General features: G+C 41.0%; 2 protein-coding genes across 7 annotated transcripts in view; one reads left to right on the forward strand and one right to left on the reverse strand.

Moving 5' to 3' along the window:
* LOC147758062 (uncharacterized) overlaps positions 1 to 26,852 on the reverse strand; it is a 114,509-nt gene that overhangs the window by 78,343 nt on the left and 9,314 nt on the right. The window contains exon 2 of one of the 3 annotated variants that reach the window (XR_015320627.1): positions 18,768 to 23,665. The exons of the other annotated variants lie outside the window; for them this stretch is intronic. The gene's annotated coding sequence lies outside the window, so the exon portion shown is untranslated. Of the gene's footprint in view, positions 1 to 18,767; positions 23,666 to 26,852 lie in introns of those variants that run through there. 3 annotated transcript variants of the gene reach the window in all.
* The window catches only part of LOC111245483 (inactive tyrosine-protein kinase RYK-like), a 30,006-nt gene continuing 9,343 nt past the window's right edge, over positions 6,190 to 26,852 (forward strand). For 2 of the 4 annotated variants that reach the window (XM_086979555.1, XM_086979556.1), the window contains exons 1-5: positions 6,190 to 6,912; positions 12,545 to 12,754; positions 13,729 to 13,917; positions 14,099 to 14,293; positions 14,795 to 16,163. In XM_086979555.1, coding sequence (XP_086835681.1) covers positions 6,639 to 6,912; positions 12,545 to 12,754; positions 13,729 to 13,917; positions 14,099 to 14,293; positions 14,795 to 16,163 — 2,237 coding nt within the window. In that variant the 5' untranslated portion in view covers positions 6,190 to 6,638. Of the gene's footprint in view, positions 6,913 to 11,888; positions 12,193 to 12,544; positions 12,755 to 13,728; positions 13,918 to 14,098; positions 14,294 to 14,794; positions 16,164 to 17,003; positions 18,630 to 26,852 lie in introns of those variants that run through there. The other 2 variants (XM_022793893.2, XM_022793895.2) reach the window with 2 other exon arrangements.

The following is a 26,852-nucleotide window of genomic DNA, read 5'->3' on the forward strand; positions in this document are numbered from 1 at the left end:
CGCTCGTGCCTCCGCAGGTATTTTGTGGTAGTTCCTTCTTATTTCGGATGACGCCCACGAGACCGCGACGACACGGCGCCCATTTTTGTTGCGCTAGGAAACCACCACTAGGTTCATCCACTTGCTGTCCCCTTCCTGGCCCTTATTTCCTTCTCCAACCGTCCCCGTTGCGTTCCCGTCGATTCCTCCCATTTCTCTGACGTGCGTCTCTCGTCCACCCTATATACTGGAGCCTAATATAAAGGCCCCTTCTTGGAGTCTTTATAATACATACGAGAAAATATATATACACGTTGTCTCTCTAGTACTGGTAGTATAAACATAATTTGAATGGAACATGAAAGGGACAAACGATGAAAGGCATCAATTGAATTAAAGGAAGGTTCCTGATAAAAATTATGAAAATCGTAATAACGTCAAAATGGGGTACTGTAAATTTTCATCGATATTTTAAGTTAGTCTTGCCGGGCAGAACAACTGTTTTACCATAATAGCTTAGGTTGTAATTACCAAAGGACAAAAACCTCCGTAGTTATAACAGAATTCAGAGGTGAATACCTCTCCATTTCAAAATATGATTTTCAATGAATTGGGAAATCATAATTGATCGCTGCACTCTAAATTGCTCCGCTCTTTAACAAAGATATCATTTTAATTTCGATTGGCCCATATACATCCATTTATAACGGTGGTGATACTAATAATAGTAACAATGGTAAAGGCATACACACACGTTTCGTGTGTGCAGAAGTAAGACAGCTTCTAATTCGGGCTGGCATAGGGGCACCCAACGACAAATACAAACCCTCACTCTTCCAATTGTCCCATTGTTGACATTAGCAGGCACCCAACTATACAGTACAGAGTAGGCATCTTACTAATATAAATACGATAACAACTGTTTATAGGTGGTTGAAGGTATGAAATCTACATACAGTCCCGAAAAAGCAAGTTATTTTTGGGCTAAGTACTTGCTTTGACTTTGTTGCTGCTGGCGTTGTGCTTTTTGTTTTTAATCGACCTGCCGATCACTGTTTCAGCCTATAGCCGAAGCCTAGTGGCCTACTTAGTACGAATGCCATACGATACACCATACCCTCTAACATGCTGTCGGAATCAGCATACTGTACATTTGTCTATGGCGCGATGTCTGATGTGATGTTGAGCGCGACATGGCTGTACGAAATGAATACAGAAAAAATCGCGCAGCGGTACTACGAAAAATTAGTAGGAGAAAAACGTCATGAGCAGAAGAAGGGAAGGAAAAGGAGCGTGAGTTAGTGTTTAGTTAGATGGTCATGGTGATAGCCGTTGCCACGTCGTGGTATCATGGAAGATTTGAGAATTAGACGCATACATGAACTCCTGAATTCTCCTTACCAACAAATACAGTGTAGAGTAAATTATACACCGATAAAAAGTTAATAACGAATAAAATATCCATGTTATACAGCTTGGAACGAGCGCTAAATAAGTTGTAATGAAACCGAATGTTCTTCTCTCAAGAGAGTACTGGGATTGTAAATATTTTGACAAGTGTGGACGCTCCCATGTCTATTGAGCTTCCACTCAAGACAGTATGTCCCTGAAATAACTATTAATACAACAATGAACGACAGCGGTTTCTAAACATAACATTTAATTATTAGGCCGATGATTGTGTAAATAGTTTTAGAGGAACCAGGTTGCATAGGAAGGTGACGCTTCATAGGCCGCTGCCATGTTGAGTATATAAGCACGGTAACTGCTGGGGTAAGACGTTGAGGGTGTCTGGTCACACTAAGGTGGGGATCGCTTCGTTCTCCTCTACTGTTTTTGTCTGTATCCGATAACGTCCAACTTAATCCATACCTTTCTACATTCATTGGCATGTAACTTCGTATTATTTTCTCAGTCCTTTCAAATTTTCGTAGCATGAAGGAGTATCTAATAAACGAGCATAAATGACCATTTTTCATTTCATTGCCGGAAAAATAGCTGACGACTCTGAACGATATAAATCCGGATGCGTATTGCCTATTAGTGGGTACAGTACTAAAGGATGCTGAGTTCAAGATTGATAAGATAATTTCAAATTTCTTTGCATTTTTTATATATTTCGGGGGAGCATTTGAATTGAAACGGACATCCTGTATTGCTTACTATTACATCAGTCGTGAAGTCGAGTGTTTCATGGAAATTTGGCGCCAGTATAGCACCTTGACGAGAAAAAAGGGAGAGTCAGCAAAAGGCCCCATAGAGGAGGACTCCTGCCTGCTTGTCGTCCGCTCGTCGATTCCACTCCATTGAATCCTGAGTCTTCAGTGCCGAGCGCGGACCACATCTAGCGTTAGGGCAGGGCGTTCTGTCATCCGGTTCCCCTGTTCTTCTATCTAGGAGGGCCCTCGCGCCCAATGAGGCTATCTATCGGATCAGGGTCAAGATTTGAGCCGCTGGGTGACGTCTGCATCCTTTCGCTCGATCGCCCAATGATCTCTTGTCCGACCTCGTTAATCCCTACCGTCCACATACTTTACGTACCCGAAAACCTAGAAACTGCCGATTGCCTCATATAATATTAGATAGGATCTATCTTACACACTGAGCCGTAGCTTGAGAACACTCCGCATTACCCGAGTAAATCTTCAGTGCAGAGCAAGGTAAGACCCTTTCGTTAAAATAGTTCAAGGAGTGTCTGACTGCCTTCCGCTCGATTTCAGTAGTCCCTGCCTATTCACCTGGATTTAGTAGAGGTGTCCAGAGTCACCGCTTTACTAGAGAAGTCCGCGTCACCGCAACCACGTGGTTCGTCTCTGTCACCGGCCATCAATGATCACTTCATATCACATATACAAAGACACACACACACACACATGTGTTTATATTATGTGTATATAATATAAACACATGTGTGATTAAAATGAACTTACGAACTAGATGAACATCGCTGAACCATCGAAAGTCCTCCGACTGCCTTTAGTTATAACAGGTACAATTCGATATGGGGTGTCATAGCTCGGCAACTTTTAAGATAGTCCCAATGCGACCTCTAGGCTGGCTATTCCTAGAAGAGAGCACCGGAAAGTGTATTTTTGGGTAGGTTTTCGAGTATTGAACTCACTGAACCGCGCCTTCGCAATTGGGAATGCTCATGCTTAATGGTACTCCCGTCTCTGACTATATGTTAGTTTGACTTACTTGTATATATACATATGTAACTTGCGTTTCTGTATGTCTCGGTTGCACGATAGAATGTCGCGTACGAGAGGACGTCGTTCAGGTCACGGCCTTTTCCTCTACGTGTTTCGTTGAGTATGAGTTTGGATATGTCGGTTTGTTTTCTCGGATTCAGGGTAAGAGGAGACACCAGCGTGCAGTGAATCTCTGCCTACTGTCTAAATCCTATTTGAAAACCCTACTAAGCGAATTGAGTCTGCACACAACGATCATGTTTGAAGGGCAGCTTAGTCAACCACTCTCAGAGAGGAGTCGAAACATCGCTTTACTTGAGCAGTTTTTTTCCTGCGCTCTTATTACCGGCAGAAGCTTCTTGCTTTAGCGTACTGCTTCCCTTTAGTTCTGCGCTCGGTCTATTTAAGGAATCCTAAGCGTCCATCGTGCTTTTCTTTGTCGCGTCTCAAAGTAAGTTCTTCCTAGGTAGAAGAAAATACGGCCGAGATTCTACTGCAGACAGCCGCTTCAAATTGGACAAGAGACAAGAGGCTTCAATGGCAGGTCTAACACGCTCTCAGAAGGATGCTTTCCCTTACCGAAGGCAGCATGATCAGGAATCGTGGAGCTCCGGTATGGTATCATACAAGTTTCTGCATACAGCCTGATCTGAAACGATCGTCTTTTAACAAAAAAACAGCAGCAGCAGCAGCAGCAGCATATTTAATCGATATTTATAATTCATTTTAAAAGGAGTGCTTTTCGCGAAAGCGTTTTAAAAATCAGGATCGTGACAGTTGCTGGTTTTGCCTATTGTTACTTGCTCCCAGCCACCCATTTTAAGAAAAAAAAAAAAGGGTACATATAGTAAGCTAAAAATGCTTAGCATTAGACACTATGGCTTTCTAGTTCTTTTCCTGTTTTTCTGACCATACTAATCATTGGCCTCCTGTACTAATTAGCGGTGAGACCTATTTTCAAAGTCGTTCGAAGTGTGCATTACGTAGCACGAATGGTATTGATTCGGGTAGACGTGTTATCAGTTAGAGCCATGCCGAGAGCCTTAACGTTTATTGTTAAGTTGCATTGTCACTTGAGGATGCCTATAACGATTACAGAGAGTAAAACTGAATCGCAGGATTTCTCGAAAAAAAAAAAAGTTAAATAGGTTTGGAAAAGAGCGCGAAGGCCTTCCTTGGCGCTAAATTGTGAACTCCAATAACTTCGTTTTGCTCTCAACGATTTGATTTATCCAAAAAATTGATAGAAACCACATAGCCTTTACAGCATGTTCTACTGCCGATGCTTCGCGCTATACTCGTGAGAGGCTTCAGCGTACTTCAGAACACTTATCCATCGATTTCTGATGACTGCTTTGACAATAACCTTTCCGCCTTGCGCCGTCGAATCCCATAGCGGCCAATTTCTTCGTTGGTTTATCAAATATTATAGCTATCTTTAATCTTAAATGAAATTAATCAAAAATAAAGTACAATCTATATGATTCTGCAACATTTCTGCGTACGTATTGTCTCACGTTATTGACTCACGTAAAATGGGGGTCAAAAATGACACTTAGTCTGGTAGTCTGTTAAATATAAAAAATACTAATAAATATTATTGCACATTTTAAAAGCACTATATTTTATTTGCGTCATTAGTTTTAAATAATTATTTCTATCGGTTAATTTTATGGACTTGTAGTTTGTAATGGTAGCTTATTTGAAATTGTCTAGAATTTACTGTTCATTTGCTTTGTGCTTAATCACTGGATGAAATTCGACTAAACGAACGGGACAATCAGATGCTTTTGGAAACCACCGTTCGTTAAACTACTCATTGCACTAATTATGCCAAGTAAATTTCAGCAATATCAGAAAAAAAAGCAATATATTTACAACAAAGTATCAGGTAGTATATGGGGAATTTTCACAAAAAAAAGCCTATTTTAGTTGATTCTGAGTGTTTCATATTTTCTGAGTCTTTCTGGTGCGCTCGATGATCTGAGAGCATGTCTAAAATATTGGCCAAACAAACAACAAACGTAGTCTAATTCAGGGCTTTCTGTGTAAAACAACCAAAATCAGTTTCAATGTACGATGTTACCCCAGAAACGACTTTACAATATACACACGAAGTCTCCCAAAGCTAGACTAAAAATCCAGTTTGCGTCTACTAGTTGCTCTACTATAGAAAAAAAATGACTAACTTTCCTCAGAGGAAAAAACCCGATTTCCTCTATTTAAGCCGAAAGTAAACCTACGTCCTTCGTACGAAAATGCTTCATACGGTTTTTGCTCGAACACTGGATTTGTGAATTGCTAACAACGGGTTAATTAAAATTCACCTTATTTTGTAACACTTCTACGGGGTTCGACATAGACGCGTTCCTATACAAGTTTCTTACGGACACGCTGTTTTAAGTCCCTGACTCAGATAAATACCAAGTGTGGTGAGAATATTTGTTTCTAAATGTTTGTTAGGTTCTTAGGTTAGTCAATACATTTTACGGCTTTCGTTATCACTGTTGCGCGAAATACCTGAAAGTGTTACCGCGCCAAAAATCCTTTTTAGAGTCTAAGATTTTCTACTGTACATTGGTATCAAGGATGAACTTAGTTGGACCTTCTATCACATGTAAGCCAATACATCTTTTATCTATTATGTTCAATGCACTATTTAACTCTACCATTAAGAGAGGAAGACGTAAGCTAAACTGATTCGACCTATAAACATTAGTATTCTAATTTGTCCTGTATTTATTTGAACTACTTGCATACAATTAACCCGAATAAATCATACGAATGTTCATCGATAAGTTGAAACTAGGAAGTGCGTTAAGGTCTACCTTCTACCTTTTGCCTTCACATCTCGAGAGTAACTAAAGAGGGAAGACGCGTACTGAGTGTAACTCAGTTGACTTAGAGTACCCCCGCGACTCTTCTCCTCGGAATGGGAAAGGGAATTCTTTTGAGAGAGTGCCGCTAAATCTTGAGGGAAGGTATAGTGGACTTGTGAGGTTTGTCAGTGTACACCGGACTATCGTTGAAGCTGCTTCTCTTTTGCTTAAGCCGTCGTAAGACCCCTGCGTACTGGGGAAGATCTGTCTGGTGGTGTAAGACCGTTACCGCTCAATTGTTAAAGTTATTCCTACTTGAAAAAAGTAAGCTTGTGTAATTATGCTTACTTGAGCAAACCTTTGTTACTGTGGAAACCTATCTTTACGTGAGACTCGTGGCTTAAACATAATTATTATATTGCAACCCTTGGTGGATTATGGTGAATATGAAAACCTACCGAGTGCTACAATGGATTAGGTGAGGATCATTGCGATCGGATAGCTCTGCCGTCATGCCACCTCAAGTGGACTCGGCCTTTATTGGCAAATGCACTATGCAAAATTCATGGCGAAGCGAAGATGTGGATAGACGGCGCCCATCTGAAGCTATTTGAGCTCATTGTTAAGTGAACACCGACGATCTTGCACCATGGTGAGGTGGAGGCTTCAATCGTTGGCAAAAATGCTATGGGTCAACTTGCTACTGTTCGAACTGTGCTACTCAAATGCCATTACGGCTGTTAGCAAAAAGCACCCAACAAAAACTAGCGAAAATCCTATCGTACTCGAATTAAAACCACCACCAAATGGGCCGAAAAAGACCCAAATCATACACGGTTTACATCGATCGTCACAAAGCAGGAACGAGAGACCTTTCTCCTTTGACTTGTTCCTTGAAAAAGAGGAGTCGAAAAGACTGCTTGGTAAGTTGATGTGGAAAAGGCAATCCGTCAAATTCCTTAGTTAACTGCAGTTAGCAGCAATGTACGAAGCACATGTACTTAATTGTGTAAAGAATAAGTATACGACAATGATACTGTGCATGTATTATGATTGAATAGATAGCTCACTTCATTTACAACATAAGCTTTTATACGTATAAATAAAGTAAACTCTGTATATTTTTATCTTGACGATTTGTAGTACTTAGGTGAAAGTTGCCAGAAGTGAGTAACGTAAGAAACGACACAGAATGCTCTGCTGTATTCCATTACTATACAAAAAGAAAGTAGATGTGCTCGATGTTAAGAAATAAAGAGCCCACAATAATAAAAAGATCAATGAATTCATAAAGTAGACGTTTTTCTCAATTACTGAAGGTCCACGAACGCTGACGTACTAAGTAATGTTTAGCGATGTTTATAGTGACATTCCTGCTCGTGGTAAATGAGAAACAGATAACGCTTCGGCCCAATATTGCCTTATTACAAGCAAGTCAATGATCATGTTTGCGGCAAGACTCAGACAACAGCCGTCTACAATTTTTGTTTGCGTGAAAAATATTCTAATCCAAACAGATGGTTCAAATTCTATGGTCGACTGTTATCAAAATGCAGTATTAAATTTAAGTAGCAACTCGTGGGAGCGAGATTTAATGAGTACTATAATTAGAGAAGACCGACCAATACGAGGGGAGCAAGGACTGGTGCTCGTAAACAAGATTTACTCATTAAGCTGTGAGGGAAAAAAAAAAACAATACATGAAAGAAATTATTCACCAGATAGTTTCCTATCATCGTCGCGACAAGTAACCTGATGGAGAAACCGTCACATTGCGATTACGTATGTCGTTGCTAGTACAAGCGCCCTCTAGCCAAGTATGCTTAATCCATTCAACAACAGTTCCTGTTTTCTCTAACTATGAAACTGTTTCAATGAACTAACAGTGGGTTTCATGGGCAGACAGCGGTCAGGAGTCCTCTTATCCTCGAAAGCAATTGAAACAACTAGATGAACGATACGCTAATGTAACACGCGTCAGTGGCCACCCATTCTTTGAGCACAAGCATTTCACGAGCAGCTTTTGGACAAAGAGCTCGTCTTGTTGTCAATTCGCCAGCCGCCAGATACAGTGTTCCTCTCCGCAATCCTTCGTAACTTGAACGAAACAAGGAAGGAGATGCAGAGAAGACTGTCGGTTTCCATTGGTAGGGCGGGGCCATTCTACTCTGTTGTCGAAGCCACTCATGTTTCAGTTTCCAGTCGTCAGGCGCTTTGCAACAACGTCCACCACTTCAACGACACCGATGTCACTGGGGCGGACGGGCGAACAGACGCCGTCGCACTCCAACCTAATGGATACGAACTTAATGGCCCAACGAGCAGAGAGTAAATTATTATTTGCTTTTTCAGTGGCAGAACGTGAATTCGACCACTTAGAGATAGCGGTATGACATCAATATGTGGGCATAGAATTGTAAATGTGTTTCCCCAATAAGGGTCTGAGTAGACAAAAAATAAGAAGTTGGACCAGAGCTTGAAAATTATCTTAAAAATAACTTCAATTAACTTACTTTATCTAAATAGTTTGGACGGGCTCTTCACTACTGATAGTAGTGGAAGCATTACAGAAAGAGCAAGTATTGTTTTTTGACAGAAGATGTCATTTGTGATAAATTACATACACCTTTTTTTGGACCATAGATTGGGAAGTTTCCGGTCCAATTCTGGCCTGACTATGAAATAAAATGGACGTAAGATTAATGAAGATATAAAATTTAAAGATTTTCTTACTGATGTTTTCATTCAGGTGCACTCTAAGAGGTACAGTAAATGTCTTTCCTACAGTATGATATGCTAGAGATGCTGCCCATTTACGTATAGGTTAAACACATAACTTCCAGCGAAAAACCAACTTAGAAGTCTTAGACTTGAAGTTAGAAACAGTGAAACGATTAAATAGTGGAAAAAAAAAACACTTCCGTAGTGCCTCCGGACGAACTACGGAGTAAGACGGATGGTCGGCAAAGCCTTCGCAATTGTTTGTAACACTTAGGACTATCGCGTTCACAGCGAAATGTTTCCTGTGCCAGACAAACAAGGTTACTAGCTCTCGTGCACGTGTTGCTGCAGCTTTTACCTAGATGCATGGCTCGATTTACAGGAAAAGAGTTAGAATAATCAAAAACGTTTTGGATCTAGCGCGTAGGCCGTTAGGCGTTACATTAGATGGCTGGTCCCCCAATACAAGACGCCCGGATTCAAACCTAGAGTACTACTAATCTTTATATTTAGTTGGAAAACACGTTAGTCAATCAAGGGGACAGAACTAAGATAATACTTAGATGGCTTAGAATAAGCTGTATCGAGTAATTACTTCCATTATTACATGAAGACTTAAGGTTCGGACCGACTGTAAAGTACGTCAGATTCAAAGTAATTTCTGTTTACTACCGGACGTAAGGCTTGAAACCATCAATTTGTTGCAAATTTTCTGCAAAGAGCTCTTTACATAAGTCAATTACATGAAGTAACATCGAACCCGAGCTTGCGTCTATGTATTTGCACGCAGGCAGTCAAGCACACGCGAATAGAAAATGGCTAGGAAAATCTATAAATACCAGTGTTGCTTTTCTTTTTTACACGTTGATGGTCTGTCCGGGCAAATATATGCGTGTAAATTTTTTCTTTACTCTTTTATCCTTTATGTCTGCTTATGTACGTATATACATACCGGCTCACTATTGAGCTCATGTAACCATGCCTTATATATGACATGGCCTGCTAGTGGTCGTGTTTGTGCCGAAGGCAGTCGGAGTACTGCATGCGATTGACGCCGTTCACCGAACGTGAGTGGCGTGCTCCGAAGTCTGCTGTGGCAGCGGGCGGAACACACGACGGATCTGGCAGATGAACGAAGCGCCCCTCTTTTCTTACAAGCCCCTTGTGTCTCTTCAGCCGATCGTTCGACGACTAGCGCCATCAGTGACAACAATAATAATACATGACCAGATTGTCGTATGAGGATCATCATACCGAAGCAACAAAGGACAGATAAAGTAGCTGAAGACGGGAGACGGGCACAAAGTTACAACTAGCTAAAAGGCTACAACCAGCGTAGGAATGTAAGGCGAACGGGGACGTAATGCAAAAAGGAAAGTAAGGGAAAGCCGATGGATAAGCAAAGGTGTGTTACTTATCAGTCGTCAATAATGTCCCGTCTGACGAAACGAATACATATATGGACAAAGAGCACGGAGCAAAAGTGCGGCTGGCACATAGACGTTGATATAGGAAGACATCGTCCCAACAACGTTACTAAAAACGAAAGATATGCTGCTATTGTTCGTATTTATCTAGACATTTCGTATGGACGTTGCCACTATACTCGGATGTTTTTTCCTTTACGTGTTGTAAAAGTTTTTTTTTTTTTTTTTTTTTTTTCTTAATTTAAGCATGTCACAATGAAAATTCTTATACTTTATTGCTGAAAAATAGCATGAAGCAGCTACCCGGTAATTACCAAAAGTATTTGTATTATAGAGAAATCAAAGATTTTGTTTACGTATTTTGACAAGTACTATGTCCAAATCATGGAGTCGTATCTAACAAAAGTGACCTATGACTAGCAGCCGATGGATCCTAGATAGAAGGGTTGATTCGAAATTTAGATAGAATATTTTTTAAACAGTATAACTACACTTAGCACAAGATCGCTACAACTGCAAATAGCCAGTATCAAATCTGATCAAGGTGACACGGAAGCGGAGCAATACATTTATCGTTTGTTGTTACATTTAGATTAGTTCGATCGCACTCACATTTGCCTGCTCTCGTATGAAACGATATCACTTGGTGACTTCCGCAGGTCAGAGGCACATACGAAATCCAAAAATAGTAGGTTAAACTGAACCTGCCGAGACGAAAGAAGACGAAGCTAACTGATCAATGTGGCCACGAATTAAACGAGGAAAAGGAGTTTTTTTTTTCAAACGGGATTTGTGTGGAAGGGGTGAGAGATCGTATGCCACTGATGGGCGATATGGTACAGAAGGTAATAGATGGCTGAAGTCGGCCTAAACAGAGCGTAGATTTGTGTATGTGTACCTGTTGTGTGTATATTGCAGTTTTTAATGGGAGCAGTAGCCATCGTAATGACGAAGTGGAAGAAGCTCGAGGCTACGGCTGATGATCAACCAGCGATAGAGCTCATCCCTTCTCCTGAAGACGGAAAGCTAAGTTGGTGGGAGAATGCTGCTCCCTAAAAAAGTCAGAAAGAACCATCCGAACGACTGAGCAGATTTACATAAGGAAAGCAGTCACATCATAAGCTATATAATGAATGATGAACAACTACAACTCACGTTGAGCGACTGGTAAGCCACTTAACTGAATGTGCGCGTTGGCAAATAAGGTGGCAGTTTGAAAAACAAACAATGTATTGTGCACACCCTGAAAACTTAAGTTCTTAAATCGCAGTTTACTTTAAGAATTTTCTAGGAGAGAGACCTATTTCTTTATCATTAGCGATCACGAGCACAAGAAATGGATATTATTTTTTAAAAAGAAACCATTGCGCAAAAGTTTTTCTTACGTGGACATATAGGACAGAGTAAGGCATGTTGTAAAGCTCAACAAAACAAAACTCACAGCAAAAGATATCAAATAATATCGAAGTGTTTTTCAGTACAATTCAAGGCAGCCAAATGACGACGCTTTCCTACTCAGAAATATTCATAAGGTGGAAAGCTACTTGGATCCAGCCATCTTTTCGTGCAACTCCTCGTTCGCTAACGACTCCACTAAGGGAGCGCACTCCTCATTTGGTCGCATCAAACATTGACTCTTCCATATTTTTGCTCAGACAAACCAGCTTTCTCAGCGCATCCGATTGGTTTCCCTTTCCATCGACTCGACTGTCGTTCGTCTTCCTCTGTCCGATCGCGGACCCCTTTTTCTGGTCCTCTGTGTGCTTGTGTCTGTCTGCCTGTTACTTGTGGTCCATATGCTGCTGTTACCGCTGCTGTCAATCAATTATTCTGCTCACTGCTGTCTCTTTTGCTGTGGCTTGTTCGATTGCTTCACTATAAACACGTAGCGGACGACAGCTTTTCTACTTGTTCCGGATTTCTGCGACGACATTCATCTTGCGCTGGATATCTGCAGTTCCTCTCCTGTCAGACCAAATTGCACATCAGCCTAATATTGTGGCTGAACAGTACACCCTCATGTTATTGAAGCTCTTTGTCCGCGAACGTATTCATGTATATAGCATGCTTTGAGTCTACATTCATAATTTTTTTATAGATCAGCCTTTTTTGTTGATATCGACGACTACTATCTCTATCACTCAATACGCTTACGGATCTCTAAACACGATGTTACTCTGTAGTTACGTTCAGAATCCGTCCCGAGAGTGGGATTGATAAAACTAGATCTCGATGATTATCGTAAATGCAATGTATAATTCAAAGTCGTATGAGAGGGGTTTTTCAATTTAAATAAGTTTTTGTTTCGTAGATTAACGAATGTGATTCATGTGCGAGCCCCCTTTATCAACTCGAGATAAAGATGCAAGCTTTGTAAATGAAGTTCTACTTTTTGTATTTATTCCAGGTATCGATGTAAACCTGTTCTATGTTCGAGACGGCGTCACAAACGAGTATGCTTTGCGATTTCCTGTTCCTGTCCCAGGAAATATGTCCGAATTGGAGTTTAGTTGGAAAAACCTTCGACCACAACATCAGACATTAAACTATAAAATTGAAATCCAGTTGGATAATCCACACGCCATGTTTCAGCCAACCTTGAATATTCCGAGTAAAGGTTCGCAGATGATTAATAAAATGGCCATACTCTTTTAGTTAGCACTCCTCAATCAGATTTTAGTGAAAACGATAGGTTTCTACGACACTTTTAAATCAATCTGTCACCTCATGGCTACAAAATATCGGAAATCGTCTGCGCATACCAACAAGCCATAACATTTACTAGATTGAATTTTTCTGTAATTAAATATCACATTGTTTGCTAAAACCTCGAAGAAATACCGCAATATTATAGCATACCGCTTTAAGCATTCGTTGCAAGCTGCAAGCCTAGTAGAGGACGTTTGGTTTTATTTTTAGTTAGCTTATAAACGATACATTTTTGATACAGAACAAATTCAACTAAATCAATAATGTTCGTGTCCCACTGATAGTTTGTGAAGACATAGGCAAACAGATTGGACCAAACGCTATTGCTGAAGGAACTGATACTAAAGATAAGCCCGCGACGATAACAAATTCTCTTTTAAACGCACATTCGAGCACTTCATACTTTGAGATTAGAACCCCGTGTGCTCACTGTAGGTACATGGACCAAGGGCAAATGATTGAATGTAACCCTACGGCAAGCTGTACATTTCCCTCTTGCACAGTATTAGCGAAAGACAACGAAGAACTGGAAGCATTATTTTTTAACTAGAGACTAAGTTGTTGATTTAAATATAATAATGTATGCATTTTTTGGCTTTGAGCAGAATAAACAACTTCCCGAAATGGGTTAATAGGGTAATTATTCCAATTAATGTTTAAACTTCGATTTGTTACTTGTATCAATATACAACGATGTGTGTTACTCTAGATCGAAGTAGAACTGTTTAATCAAAAGCATCATTAAAGGAACATGTATACCTGGCGGAAGAGTTACTCTACGGTTGCAGTGCCTTTTCGTTCATAAGGAATATTAAATATTTGAAATCTTCACAACACAACTACAACTTAATACGGTTGCCAATTCTTTCGTGAATCAATAAGGTGTAGTTCCAGATCACGCCGAGTCCTTTGTAGTGCGTTTGCATTGCACCGGTCGAAGTAATGCCGAAGTTCGCGTCACCATCCTTGTGGACATCAGTCGAGCGAACGAAGCCAAACTAGGTGACAAAGACGATGTCAAGGAAGCTAGTCAACAAATAAAACTTCAACGCAAGAAGGTTTGCCTTCAAGGTAAATACATCGCTGATTCTAGTTGAACTCTTAGCCATTACACAATACAAACTGAATTTAAGTTACCACGCTCTGGCCTTATCGTCTGGCCAGAGAGAACGTAATGAATGGATCAATGATGAAGGTAATAAAAAGCGAAGGTGAGGCTGCCCAAATACTCAGGCAATTCCTCTCATTTTAGATGAAAAGTCAGTAACAACGACGGCTCGTGCTGTCATCGATGGCATCGACGGAGAAGTGGAAGCAAGTGACGAAGATGAAGGGGATGAGGAAGAGCTTGAAGAGAACAGTGTCATTCTTGTTGGCGATAGTGCCAGCGACAAGGAAGCTTCCAGACGAAAGAAAAATTCTGCCAACTCCGTCACGATGATTAGTGGTAAGTAATCCGAAAAAGTAGCAGAATTGGCTTCCACGACTAAATAGCGGTACAGTCCATTTTGCAACGCTTAGATGACAAAATGGTGGTGATGATTCTATGTACGTTCTTTTTATATGAATATCGCTAATAACCATTCGAACCATAGTGGTCGCCACAAATAGTAGAAGCAGTTCACATATAAGGATGGTAGAGATGTACATATGTTTTTAGGTAAAGTGTGCATTTGCCGTATAGTTTACACGCGTCCTTAACCTGAACCGTTACGTCAGCACATCAAACTCACCTGTCTGGAAGAAGTGGTAGTGTGCTAAACAGCAGTTCATGTTCATTGTTAATATTTTTCAATAATGTGCAACACGTAAGTTTAGGCATGGCGAACGTAAATATAAATAGAACGGTCGAGGATATTCTAGTAGTCAGAACCTATTGCGGACAATTGCGTTATATATATATATATATATATGTATATGTATATTTTTTTTTCTGGTTTTCTTCTAGATGAAGCTTTGGCTCCAGGTAACGACTGGGGTAACGCATGGGGTGCGAACGGTTGGCCAGTCCTCCTAGTGGCCGGTGCGGGTGCGGTCGCAACTGGGGCAGCTCTGGCATCGCTGCTAGCTACGGCCGTCTGTTTTATGCGAAATCAAAAAAACAAACGTCAGAACGCGTCGACAACGTTAACATCGTCGAGTAAGCCCGCTGGTCAACAAGTCATCCAGGCTGCCGCCGAAAAATACTGTCGCGAATGGGTAGCAGCTTCAACGTTGAATGGCTCTATATATGGCCACGGTATCGGACAAGGAACTGAAGTAACGTCCATGTTAACGACAGCTACCCCGTCAATGCATATAGACAGAACACTCAACCATCGATTGATCCGGCTCGGCAGCCCCGTGGCTTCAACAATAGCTTCTTACTCTTCCTTCAGAAAGGCGCGTCATCTCGAAGTGCCGCCCAGTCCAGCCCCGCCACCAACGATGGGTGGCCTGAATCAGTTGACACTTAAGTGCATGGGAACTTTGAACAGTTCTGCTGGCCAGTACAGTACAATTCAAGATCTTTCTAGATCTAGAAGTTCGCTTCTGTCAGAGCAACTAGCTGAATTAGCGATAGACATGCGATACTTGTCGCTGGTGAAGCTTCTCAGTGAAGGCAGTTTCGGGCGAGTTTATCACGCCGTACTCAACGATCCATCTTGTCCACCACAAGAGGCACCAAGTCAGGCGCATTCCGTACTAGTCAAAACCGTCACAAATCAGGCGACATCCGAACAGGTGGAGCAGTTCATGCAGGAGGGCATGATGTTATTTGGCATGAATCATGCTAACGTAATGCAGGTAGTCGGAACTTGCTTGGATCTAGCCAGTCAACCTGCACTTATCTATCCAGCAATGGGCGAAGGAAATCTGAAGCAGTTTTTAAGACAAAATGCTCTTTTGCAAACCGATTGTGGGAAAAATCGTATTTCGCCTCAAGACTTAGTTGATATGGGTGTGCAGGTTGCTGAAGGACTTATGTATTTGCATCGAAGATTTTTCTTGCACAAAGACGTAGCTACACGCAACTGTATGCTGGACGAACGTCTACATGTGAAATTAGGAGATAATTCGCTATCTCGGGACCTCTTTCCTGATGATTATCACTGTCTGGGCGATGGAGAACATCGACCTGTTGCCTGGCTGGCCATTGAGTCGCTACAGAACCGCGAGTTCACGCCAGCGTCTGATCTCTGGATGTTTGGAGTTACAATTTGGGAATTACTTACGTTGGGCCAACAACCATTTCCAGATGTTGATCCGGCTGATATGGGTGTACACCTTCGAAGCGGGCACCGATTACCGCAGCCTTCAAATGCTCCAGACGAAATGTAAGTGAGCTAATTGTATCTAGTGTTAATGCCTACAGCTGACTCGATATTTATGTAAAATTATGTATGTACGCCTGAGTATATGGGTTGAGCTCCTTAGGAAACCCAACTGTAACTTAATGGCGATCGCATCAAAATTAGATCAACTAAATGTTTGTTAACTTTTTGAGATAGGGAACATGCTGTTGCCACTAAAAAAATTTAAATTTTTAATAGTATTCTCTTGGCACCTTTTTAGACCGTGGGTGATTTATGGGGTAAGCTGCGTGCTTAATTAGTGTCACTCTTTGAATTTTTCTAGAATATTAATGAGTCTAATTTTTTTTAATTATTTTTTTAAATATACTCAAATCGTCTAACTTAATTTGTCTCAAATTCAAAATTGGAGCAAGAATTATAGTGTGAGTAAGCTGCTGTAGTTATATCAAATACGTAGAATGATTTCTAAATGTACTTTTAAACGTACGCAAAGAATGAAGCAATTTAACAAGAACATATGATGAACACAATACATCCTTTTGCTCTGTGGATCACAATTTTTTATTGCCAAAAAATTTAAACAAAGACCCGTTGCTAAACTAACGACTTAAATAGGTTCATTAATACATCATTGTTCCCTAATGGAGAACTCATGATTCAGGATTCTTTGAAAACGCTCGTTAAGCAGGGGTCAACTATAGTCTTGAATTTTTTGCATTTTGAGTAACTAAATGAGCAAAGTTTTCTGCTTCGTAGCTTTTCGATTAAGCAATACGTTCGATTTGTAGCATAAACTTAGTAGCTACGTGAAACCTACGCCGGAGTTCTGAAAAACTACACGCTTCATTTTTATCTCGATAGGTACTCTCTGATGTGCCGTTGTTGGTGCCTTTGTCCTGGGGATAGAGTTACGTTGCAGCAGGCGACTCGCACACTCGCTGATTTTCACTTACGCTTTGATTCGAGCTCATCGGGTGACTCCAGAGATGAAGTCACGGGTTCCAGGGAGGCTTTAACCTCGTCGCGAAGGCCCAATCAGCAACACAGCCTGCAGCCACACATGCAGAACCTATCTGCTCGACAAGCAACGAGCACTGTGGGTAGTACGTCGTCATTTAAACCAAATGCTGCTCCTGCAGTATACAGAGATGACGAAGTCATCTATGCTAACGATGTTTTGCCCTAGTCAAAGCAGTGTGCGAAGCCTAGACGTGAACACCTTTCTGAATTCATCCAAACATGTGGATATGGTATTCCGCATGACCTCCTCAGTTCAACCAGATTAATAGAAATACTTCAATATTAAACAATGAAACTTCATCCTGACTAAAAGAGACCGGGCAGTGTATCTATTTCAGAACGGCATAGCTAGGCAGTACGAACGCTAGTGGAATGGGTAAACTGGAAACAATGGAAAGAAATACGAAAATGAAACGCTACTTATGTAGGCTACAATAGGCGGATAAGCAGATCCCTGAATATACTGATAACTCAGTCGAGCTAAGTGGGCTAATGTATAGTATACAAACGAGAATCTAATCCCACGATGGAATGTTTATATCTCTATGTTGATGTACGTGCAAAGAGTTTATATTTAAAAACAAACGTATAGCCCCCCCCCCCCCCCTCCAACTCACGTTAAAGATGAGATGCCCTTAAGCGCCTCTTCAGGAGGCTTTGACAAAAATTAGTTTACCCAGCGATCGTTTTTCATTAAAAATCAACGTACAACATCTTCAATAAAGAAAATTGTGCAATATGCTCCAAAACTAAAGCGACGATCTCTGTGTAGTGGTCGTGTGACAAACAATCTTGCAAACGTTTATGATCGTAACCAACTCATTATTTCACAACTCGTTGATATATATATATATATATATATATAAATGTAGTATTGGATGTGCTAATTTCAAAACGTACGTTGGTTTCAATATGTCCATTACACAATACATTCTGCTATTATAATGAGTTAACAAGGAGCCAAACAATGCTCGTGTCTAGAACAAAGCTCAGCTTCCAATACTTAATATTAAGGTAGCCATGAACACAAAAGTTCGTCAGCAATCATTGTTACATTAGTTGGCGCTGGAGTTGCTGTTTGTATCCACGTTTTTGTACCTGTTTTTATAAATGGTTAAGATCGATTTGGTTAACTAATTTAATTGACAAAAAACCGCCTAAGTATATTGATTCTCACTGCTGGTCGAATTCACTTAATATCGCTTGATCGGTATGATTCGTCCGACGTATCTATCTAGCTGCTCCAGTTTTGCCAAGATGTAGTCTACGCTCCTATTTTTACGTGCATAACAATAATCAAAGGGACATCACATAGGTGAAATGACAATTTGTACATTTTACAATGCATTTTCATAAGTTAATATTGCAGTAATTGTAAATACATGTTTTATATGCCACCACTCAAAGGAACTATCAGCAAACATATGTTTGTTTCAATGTAAATAAACAGCAGCAGTGTTAAGCGGATATCAGTGTATTTTCCATTTTCCCAGCTGTGTGTATACGTAACTACAACTGGGTAACAGTGAGTACTTGAAAGGTTAAAAACAAGTCGGTGTCAGACGACCAATACAGACGAAACATACGTAATGCATTCTGCATTTAATAAAGTAAAATCGAAATGTGCCCTTGGCCAATCTTCGACCTGAAGTATCGCGTAGCTTTTCGGCTCTAGGGTTTTTTGGAAACTAATGTCAGCGGACTCGTGCTCTGTATCTGATTCCAGTCGCAGTTGTTATTGCTCCATCATACAACTGATTGAATTTTAGCGTCTTTCTGAGGCCGCAGCCTACATGATTTCTTCATAAATTCATGTTGCATTTCTTAGTACATGGAGTAATCGACTTTCTTTTGCGCCAGTCACAGTCCTTAGCTTTACTCTAAATGACCGTTTCTAGATATAAAAATTATTGTTTTTGAAGCTGAACTTAAAGTAACACCCTGAATTGAATGAATGTATTTTATTCTTATCCAGTGCCACTTTGGCGGCTGTAAAAGTTGCCGACTCTAATTAGACAGTAGACAACGATACGTATCGCATCACAGGAAGGTTACCAATTTATTCATCATATACCTACCTTACTATCTGGCACCCTTCTAGAATAGGTCTCCCACATTCAGTTCATAATACTTGAAGCGTGAAATTAGAAGTGCGAAGTTACAAAACGTTTGCAACTGCTGAGAGCTAGAAGTCTACAGTTTTTAATGTTCGAAAATAACAGAGACTGCTTCCAAAGAAACATATTTTATGTTTTGACCCTGAATGCTCGTCTGAGCAAGCATCTGCACTCGCTGCTATTCAATGGAAACAGTTTTTGGTGCACTCGTTCGTAACTTGAAATGAAGCAAAAAAAAAACCTGTTCTTCTATGAAAACATTTAAACGCACATCGAAAACCTTTAACTGATAAATTTGTAGGAACCTAATGATATCATCCGTACACATGTACGACGTACACCGCTCCTTTTATATAATAACACGAATAATACTTGTTTACGTTGATTGTTTTTGCTAAGTAGCTTTGCTGTGTAGAGAAAACTCTGTACTAAGAACCTCACGTCGAAAAAACAGTTCTCATCTGTAAATGAACCGAAGCGTGAAACTTACTGTTGAAGCGCATGCTTTAAATGCAACTTGACGCGTGCAAATAACGCTAGAGGAACACTTCGACACACTCTGAAGGCGGCCTCAGTACGATGAGCCCTAAATGAGCACAACAACTACGCCAAAAAAGCTTACACAGCCAGAAGTCAAGGGTTCGTGGAAGTTGTCGGAAACGTAACGGACAATAAGAGAAACATCAATATAGCATATTATCTTCGTACGATATTCGCTCTATGTTCATACGTGAGATGTTAAGACTCGTTGTTCTTGCAGCCTGCACTGATACAAGAACAAAAAAAAGAAAGCATTAGGCGTAGTCTTGGCAATACTTCGTTATGGATTGCTTCTAGCATTTTAATTAATTACCGTTCTTTTATTTTGTTTCGAAATTCCGTAATGAAGGTTTTACTTTGAAGGGTCAAGTTAAATACCTGATTACCAAATATTCATATTATATGGTGTGCTTAGCTTGATATGGCAAGCAATGGTTACTGCGTCCTACATTCAGAAGGATACAATCATGTCTTTAATAATTATAATGAGAAGCATAAAAAAGACGATAGGCGAGCTTCCTGTTGACCTAAAAAAAAGAAGGGAGCTAAAAACAAAGTGTCTCTCGTTCTCGCCCTCCCCCTTAGTTTTCGTCTTCAACTTTTCGTAAGTGAGCGGCGTGAGAGAAAGAAAACAAGACACGAAACTGTTCGACGAAGCGCGAAATTCGCTCAAAAACATACTCGGCCTCCTTATCGGCGCGGACGTCCGCCGTACGTTTGTTGCTGGGCCTGTGGTGACGAAAGCAATTTCACCATTTTCAGCAGCATTTTTTTGTCCGTCCAACTTGAACGCCTGCCCAACGAGACGCCGAACGACAACGGCTACTACAACGACGCAAAAATATTACGCGTCGCATAGTAACAGCAACGAAAGCGATGGCAGCAACGGCAGTAGAAAAATCAGCTCCCCCGTGGACTGCTGTCCCCCTTCTTTCCGACAGCGTTTGCCGAGTTACTTGCCCAAGCCGAAAAGCCCCTCTTATCTTGCTACATGCACCTTGCGATGAAATTGCTGCGGGTGCCGACAAAGGATTGACATCCTTTTCGCCATAGCAAAGCTTCTGTGTATGTATATATATGGTACAGCGTACCCTGCCTCATCTCCGGGCGGCATTCGTTGACTCGGCTGCATAAAGACAAGCCCTTAGCTCACACTGCAGCATATTGTGTGAGACGCCCGCCAAATCTAAGAAGCCCGGTCCGACCGAAGAGCCTCTGAGCCCATCGCATCCAGGAGCCTTATAAAGAGTTCTGCTAGGCAAGTGGCAAGCTGAGGCTGCCGCAGGTACTGTTGATTTGGAGGCTGACTGGCTGCCATCCTGCCCGACTTCTTGGGCGAACGGCCGATGTGCACGATGTTGTTCAAGAGGTTTTTATTTTACGAGATGATGAGAACGACGAAGCGGGCAAGGTTAGGTTGTCTGGAACGTAGACAGCAGATAGACCCCTTGTTGTCTCAGTGTCCCTTTTGCTTGACTTCTCTGCACTTCCTGGTCCAAGATTCCACGTTGGCCTCCAAGTTCCGTTAGCTATAACGGCGAAAAAGTAAGGACTTCGCTGTTGGCAAGGGCTCCAGATGCACCCAGCACAGTCAGACATAACACACGTAGGTGTGTATATAGTACGGTATGCGTACCTATGTTTATGCTTATTTTTATGTGCTTAGTAGGTTAAATATAATGCAGAGTTTCACTAGCAAATACGTATTCAGCTTATCAATATGCCGACTGCGTATGATAATAGATAGCATCTCCTTTCACCAGTTCAGCTTAGTGTTCATACGTTTGCATCTTGTAACCGGTTAAAGCATCTTCCTGACTAGTCATGGTCGTATGGCAGCAAGCGGTACAACCGAAAGTTCCCATCAACACACTTAACGACGAAGAGAAGCCAGCAGTTCCGATGGTGATAAATTGCATCATAGTTTTCTTGCCATGCTTCCTGAGCTAATGACACCGCCAGGCACTTCTCGATCCTCTCACATAAGGTCTCAGAGCAGGGCATCAGGGACTGAGATGACACGTGCGTAGGTTCTGTTCATTGCAGATTATTCCGTTTCAAAGTTGTTGGGTATTCATGGCGACTCTTGGCAACAAAGGAGCACAAAACGGGACATCGAGTACGTCAGACCAAAGAGGGCTGTAGACAGACAGAGTATATCAAGCCAAACCACGTCCAAGTAGCTCGCCCTGCTTCGTCCTGTTGCTAAGCCGGTGAATGAAATAGTAGTCCTAAACGAGTTAGTCGTAGTCGAAAAGCTACGAGAATTCAGGGGATATATAGAAACGTTGTTCAAGTTCTCCGCACACCAACTTAGAAGGACTCAATTACGAGTTTATAGAGCAGGGGAGAGCTAGCTAGAGGCTTAGACCTAGCACGGCACAGGCACCCAGGGTTCGTTCCGATGAATACGTCGAACGCGAAAAAAAAACGATCGGTTTCCTATTGAGACCCAATAAAAATAGAAAATTACACTTCGAAATGTGAACAGATATAAGATTCATGTGCTTTTTCAAGTGTTTTGGACAAATCGAATATATTATAGTATCCCGTATATAGTAAGATATAAAAAAATCGATACTGAGGCTGTTCTGCACGAAATGGTAATGATGGTGACCCATATAGGCAGTTGTCACCTGCTGTTTGATTTACACAAACACTGTCCTAATAGTTCACCATATCGTGGTTGGCTTACATACGTGTAGTTCATGATCGTTTCTAATTTACATTTGAACTGGTAGAAGCAGAGCGCAAAAGAATAAGTCAGCGTGAATTTTCTATGTCTTAATCAGTCTTTCTTGGTATCCTACGTAGTATATGTAGATGAACTTAGCAACATACGTCTTATTCTGTCAGAGTGTACCGGCGGCATCAGTGTTGTTCCTATCTCAGACTGCAAATGGACTCATACAACCTATTAACAGGTTTGCAAGTATATTTATACCAAATTTAACCTAAAGCACAAAAATATGCGGCTATTATTTCCAACGGATGCGTTTTTTACCAATTGTCAAAATAGTGCTAATTTTATGCATGTGCGCCCAACCCTTCCCTTGACAACGAAGAGAAATGACCGCTTTTAAGCTATATTAATAATCTAATATAGGCGTGCTTTAGCCGTAAGCTAGGTGAAAGTAGCATTATATCATAAAGCCGTGCGGAAGGTCTGGCGATAGCAGCGGATTGTTAAAAAAAGATATTACATACTCGATGATGAGTTGTTACGGGTGCCCCCAGGGATCACACTCAAAAGATCACTAACTACTTTTCTCTTCTGAAGTCTATCGTCTGCTTTGGCTGGACGTGGTTGAGTTATGCGTGTTTATCCGCTTCGTCATGTTGCTTCCTGCAAACTTTTCCTGTTCTGAGCTCCGACATTGTCTAGCAATAGCTTGGAGCTGTCTATTACATTTGACCGATAAAATACGCCCCAAACACCCACACTGCGGTTATACTGACGCCACGGAGAATGTCGTGTTAATTACAATTAGTAGAGATTCGGGTGACTTGGATTGAAATTATTCAAAAAAGCTTTAGTACCAAATCAAACGTACAGCCATTGTACTGAATATCATTACAGGAACGAACGACATTGAGTTTGTGTATTTTACATGAGCTATGTGAATTATGTCCTGTATCATATAGCTACACTCAAAGTCATGCACGAGCCTGGTAAAATACTTATACGAGTGCAGTGTGAATTTTTTTTTACTGAGGCGAGCATGTCCGTAAAGTAGGACCATCTAATTAACCGTTAGAGTTGAACGGATAGTAAAGGAAGTGTCCAGAGATCAAATATGGCGTTTTACTTTTTGTTCGAAGTAGGTCCCTTATTCATTCTTCCTCCTAAAAATCAAATGAACACAAAATGAAATGTGTTAGACATAATGGCGAGTAAATAATTTCTGTCGATGTCCTGGTTCAGTAAATTAATATTTGACACAAGGCACAGATTTCGTCACGACGATGATGGTTGAGTATCTTCGTTCTTTTCCCAATTCGAATCAAATAGGACGTCCGTCCCGCAGGAAGAACCCTCAGGGGGGTACGAAATATCGAAACGATAACGAACGTAAGCAACTCTTTGGCTGTTCCTCTGAAGTTCATGGTACTACCCCTTGTTCCGGACATTTCGGGGGTTCCGGAGTACAGCCTGTCCCTGCTACCCCCTAATGGCGTCATCGAGTGAACATTACGTCACACGCAGGAAGCGTGCGCAGCCGGAAGAAAAATATTAGGAAAATGAGGAAAGTGATTAGGAGTATGATATGATATATGAGTAACAATTATATATTGCGATTTACAAAGGAGTATGTATAATTGTATTGAAAATGAACGCGGTTGCATTTTTTACACGTTTACAGTAGCCCCGAAATTAAAATTATTGTGACTATGCTGTAGTGAAGTCTGTGAGTCAGGAGCAAAGTCGATTAACTGAGAACGAATGGCTTCACGATGCGACCGCAGTACTCAAGTTTGAATTTGACCGCCTTGCATGTTCAGCGTGGAGACAAAAATGCGTTTTCCTTCTCAGACTGATTTACTTCGAAGTCCAGTTTTCGCAAACAAAAAAATCGCGCCTTAACATTAGGTATATATTATGCAAACAACGAAACTTAGTAGCCTTTTTTAGTATAGCAGTAAAATAGTAGGAAATAGCTTTTTTAAGATGGTTACATCTAACGCTCAAGTAAATCATAAAATACGAAGGGTCACAATGTCCAAGTGGTATAGCTGTCAACGCTTACCCCGGTCGACTAATACACGTGCTCCAAATGGGCTTGAAGGTATCGTTCGACTTAGCTATAGTAAAAACACTGGGGAGGACACATTTAAGGGAACTCTTGGCCACGTAACCGAACTGAAAAGTGTTTTTCCAATCGATCTCTACTGGCTACATTTCGTTGAAGCTTAGCGTAGCCCCGGGAAGCAGTGTTGGTTGCTCGAAGTGTAACTTAATCCCATTATTTTATCATCGATATAAGCGGACACTGCGCGCAGCTTTCTTTAGCCCCTCACTCGGACGAAAAATGCTTCCCAGCGGAGCTATGTGTGTGTTGAAATTTCTCCAAATGGATATTTATGCATTGACAGACGTAAAACAATGTAAGTTGCATGTACATCTACTTGCTTTTCCACATCTTCCCAACTATTTGCCGACCGAAAGCACATAAAGTACAAATAGGTCATTCGGCCTTGTTCCATGAACCATGTCTTTGACATACAAAAACTACGAACAATGAAGCTTTAATACCCTATACGTTACGATAAGCTAATACGTTGGAGAGTCGCGAAGTTTATCTTGAATGAATGGAAGTTTTCGTAATTAGATTATTTACTTTGATTATGGCATCGTATCACTCAAATGGGGTAGTTACAGCGCAGTGTTCTTTTCGTCTGATTTTCCTCCAGCTTTATGCTAGCGCTAGTTATCGAAGTACGCGAATTATATAAATCCAGGAGAGTGGTGCTTGCAATTTTCTCCGCATATACAAATCCTCTTATTAGCTTCATGAATTATGAACTCGAATTGCAGACGTATATTATTAAGCAGGCGTATTATAAGTTGTTCTATCTCCTTTTGTCTGTCTGTCTGTCTGTCTGTCTGTCCCTCTGTATGAGTGTCACACCCTCAAAAAACTCGGCCCCTGTTGCCGTTACACAAGCGCCACCAGTTTGCCCCTTGCAGTCGACGCGGATGAGTCTCGCAGTTAGCCCGGCTAGTGGCAAGCATCACGAGGCCGCCACTTAGCAGTAATATAACGACACCATTGCAGAAGTCTAAGCCCTAAGTAGCGCCGTTCTGTACAGGCTGAAAGTTATTGCGAACTGTCGAGTTACGATATACCTAGAAGCTAAAGCCGATCTGAAACGCCATAATTACTTCACTTAGTCTTTGAAGCTCTCTCCAACTGAATTAAATTGCACCGCATTTATTCTGCACATCAATGGGTTCATTGAAATCTTTCACAGCACAGACACCGTATTATTTGTTTATGTGCTATCTAGCAGTGTAACAAAAAGAATAAAGAAAACCTTTTCCGATTACTTCATGTGTGATCCATGGTCACGTGGGTCGAGTGTGGACGATTTCTGCTCGAGCAAAGATACGAGCCTTGCCAGAAACAAAGTGCCTCCGCCAATCAAGTAATTAGTCAACGACTATCGTCACTGGTCAAATAGTCCCTGCTTCGTAAAAATTCGCAAGCCGCCACTCAAAATATAAGAACACGGCAACTTTCCTCGTTAAAAAAAATAGATCGAAATTCATAACCGTATAGCGCGCGATCAGGTGCTAAGGAACGAGTCATTTCTGGTCACATGCGACCTATTCAGTGTAGAAAGTTACACGGCTAGCCTGTTGCGCCTTTTTGACTGCAGATAAATTTGCAACGAGTTCACCTTTTTAAACCTGTACACTGAGTGCAAAGATCCTGTTGCCGAAGGATGCGATACATGAAACTCTCAAGCATTATATTAGTTGCAGAACTTTCGATAATTAACGATACTAACTAATTTTAGCCATACATTTGTCAACTAAAAAGGTCCATGTTAAACGCATGCAGAATGGTACCGTAATACAAAAATGACATTTTTCGTCATGTATATGTTGTCCAATTAGAGATCCAGTACTCATATGCTATACTATTCAAATAGACTGTGGTTTGTTATTACTGCAACCTTTTAGGCCAATATATTACATAGGCCTATATCGTCTCAAAAACAATTCGCTTTTCCTTTAGTAGAAATGCTGACTGTAGTGGCATTTTTCAGCCTCGATCCATGTTTAACAAGCGAAACATAAATTACTTGCCTCCTTTACAAACTGATATGGTCGAGGAAAACCTTAGCGTTGAGTGAGGAATGATAGAAGCATATACGCTGAGCTACGCTTACCGCTTGCTGTGAAGCAAACGGCTATGCCCAATAGAAATCACTTCACAGTGTTCGTGCGGATCATAGCTTTTTCATTCTTATTATATTTCTGGATTTGTTTTTTTTGAATCATATAGTTGTTGGGCTCTACGCTCAC

This window comes from Varroa destructor, unplaced genomic scaffold (genome assembly GCF_002443255.2).
Source record: "Varroa destructor unplaced genomic scaffold, Vdes_3.0 BEIS01000002.1, whole genome shotgun sequence".
NCBI lineage: Eukaryota > Metazoa > Arthropoda > Arachnida > Mesostigmata > Varroidae > Varroa > Varroa destructor.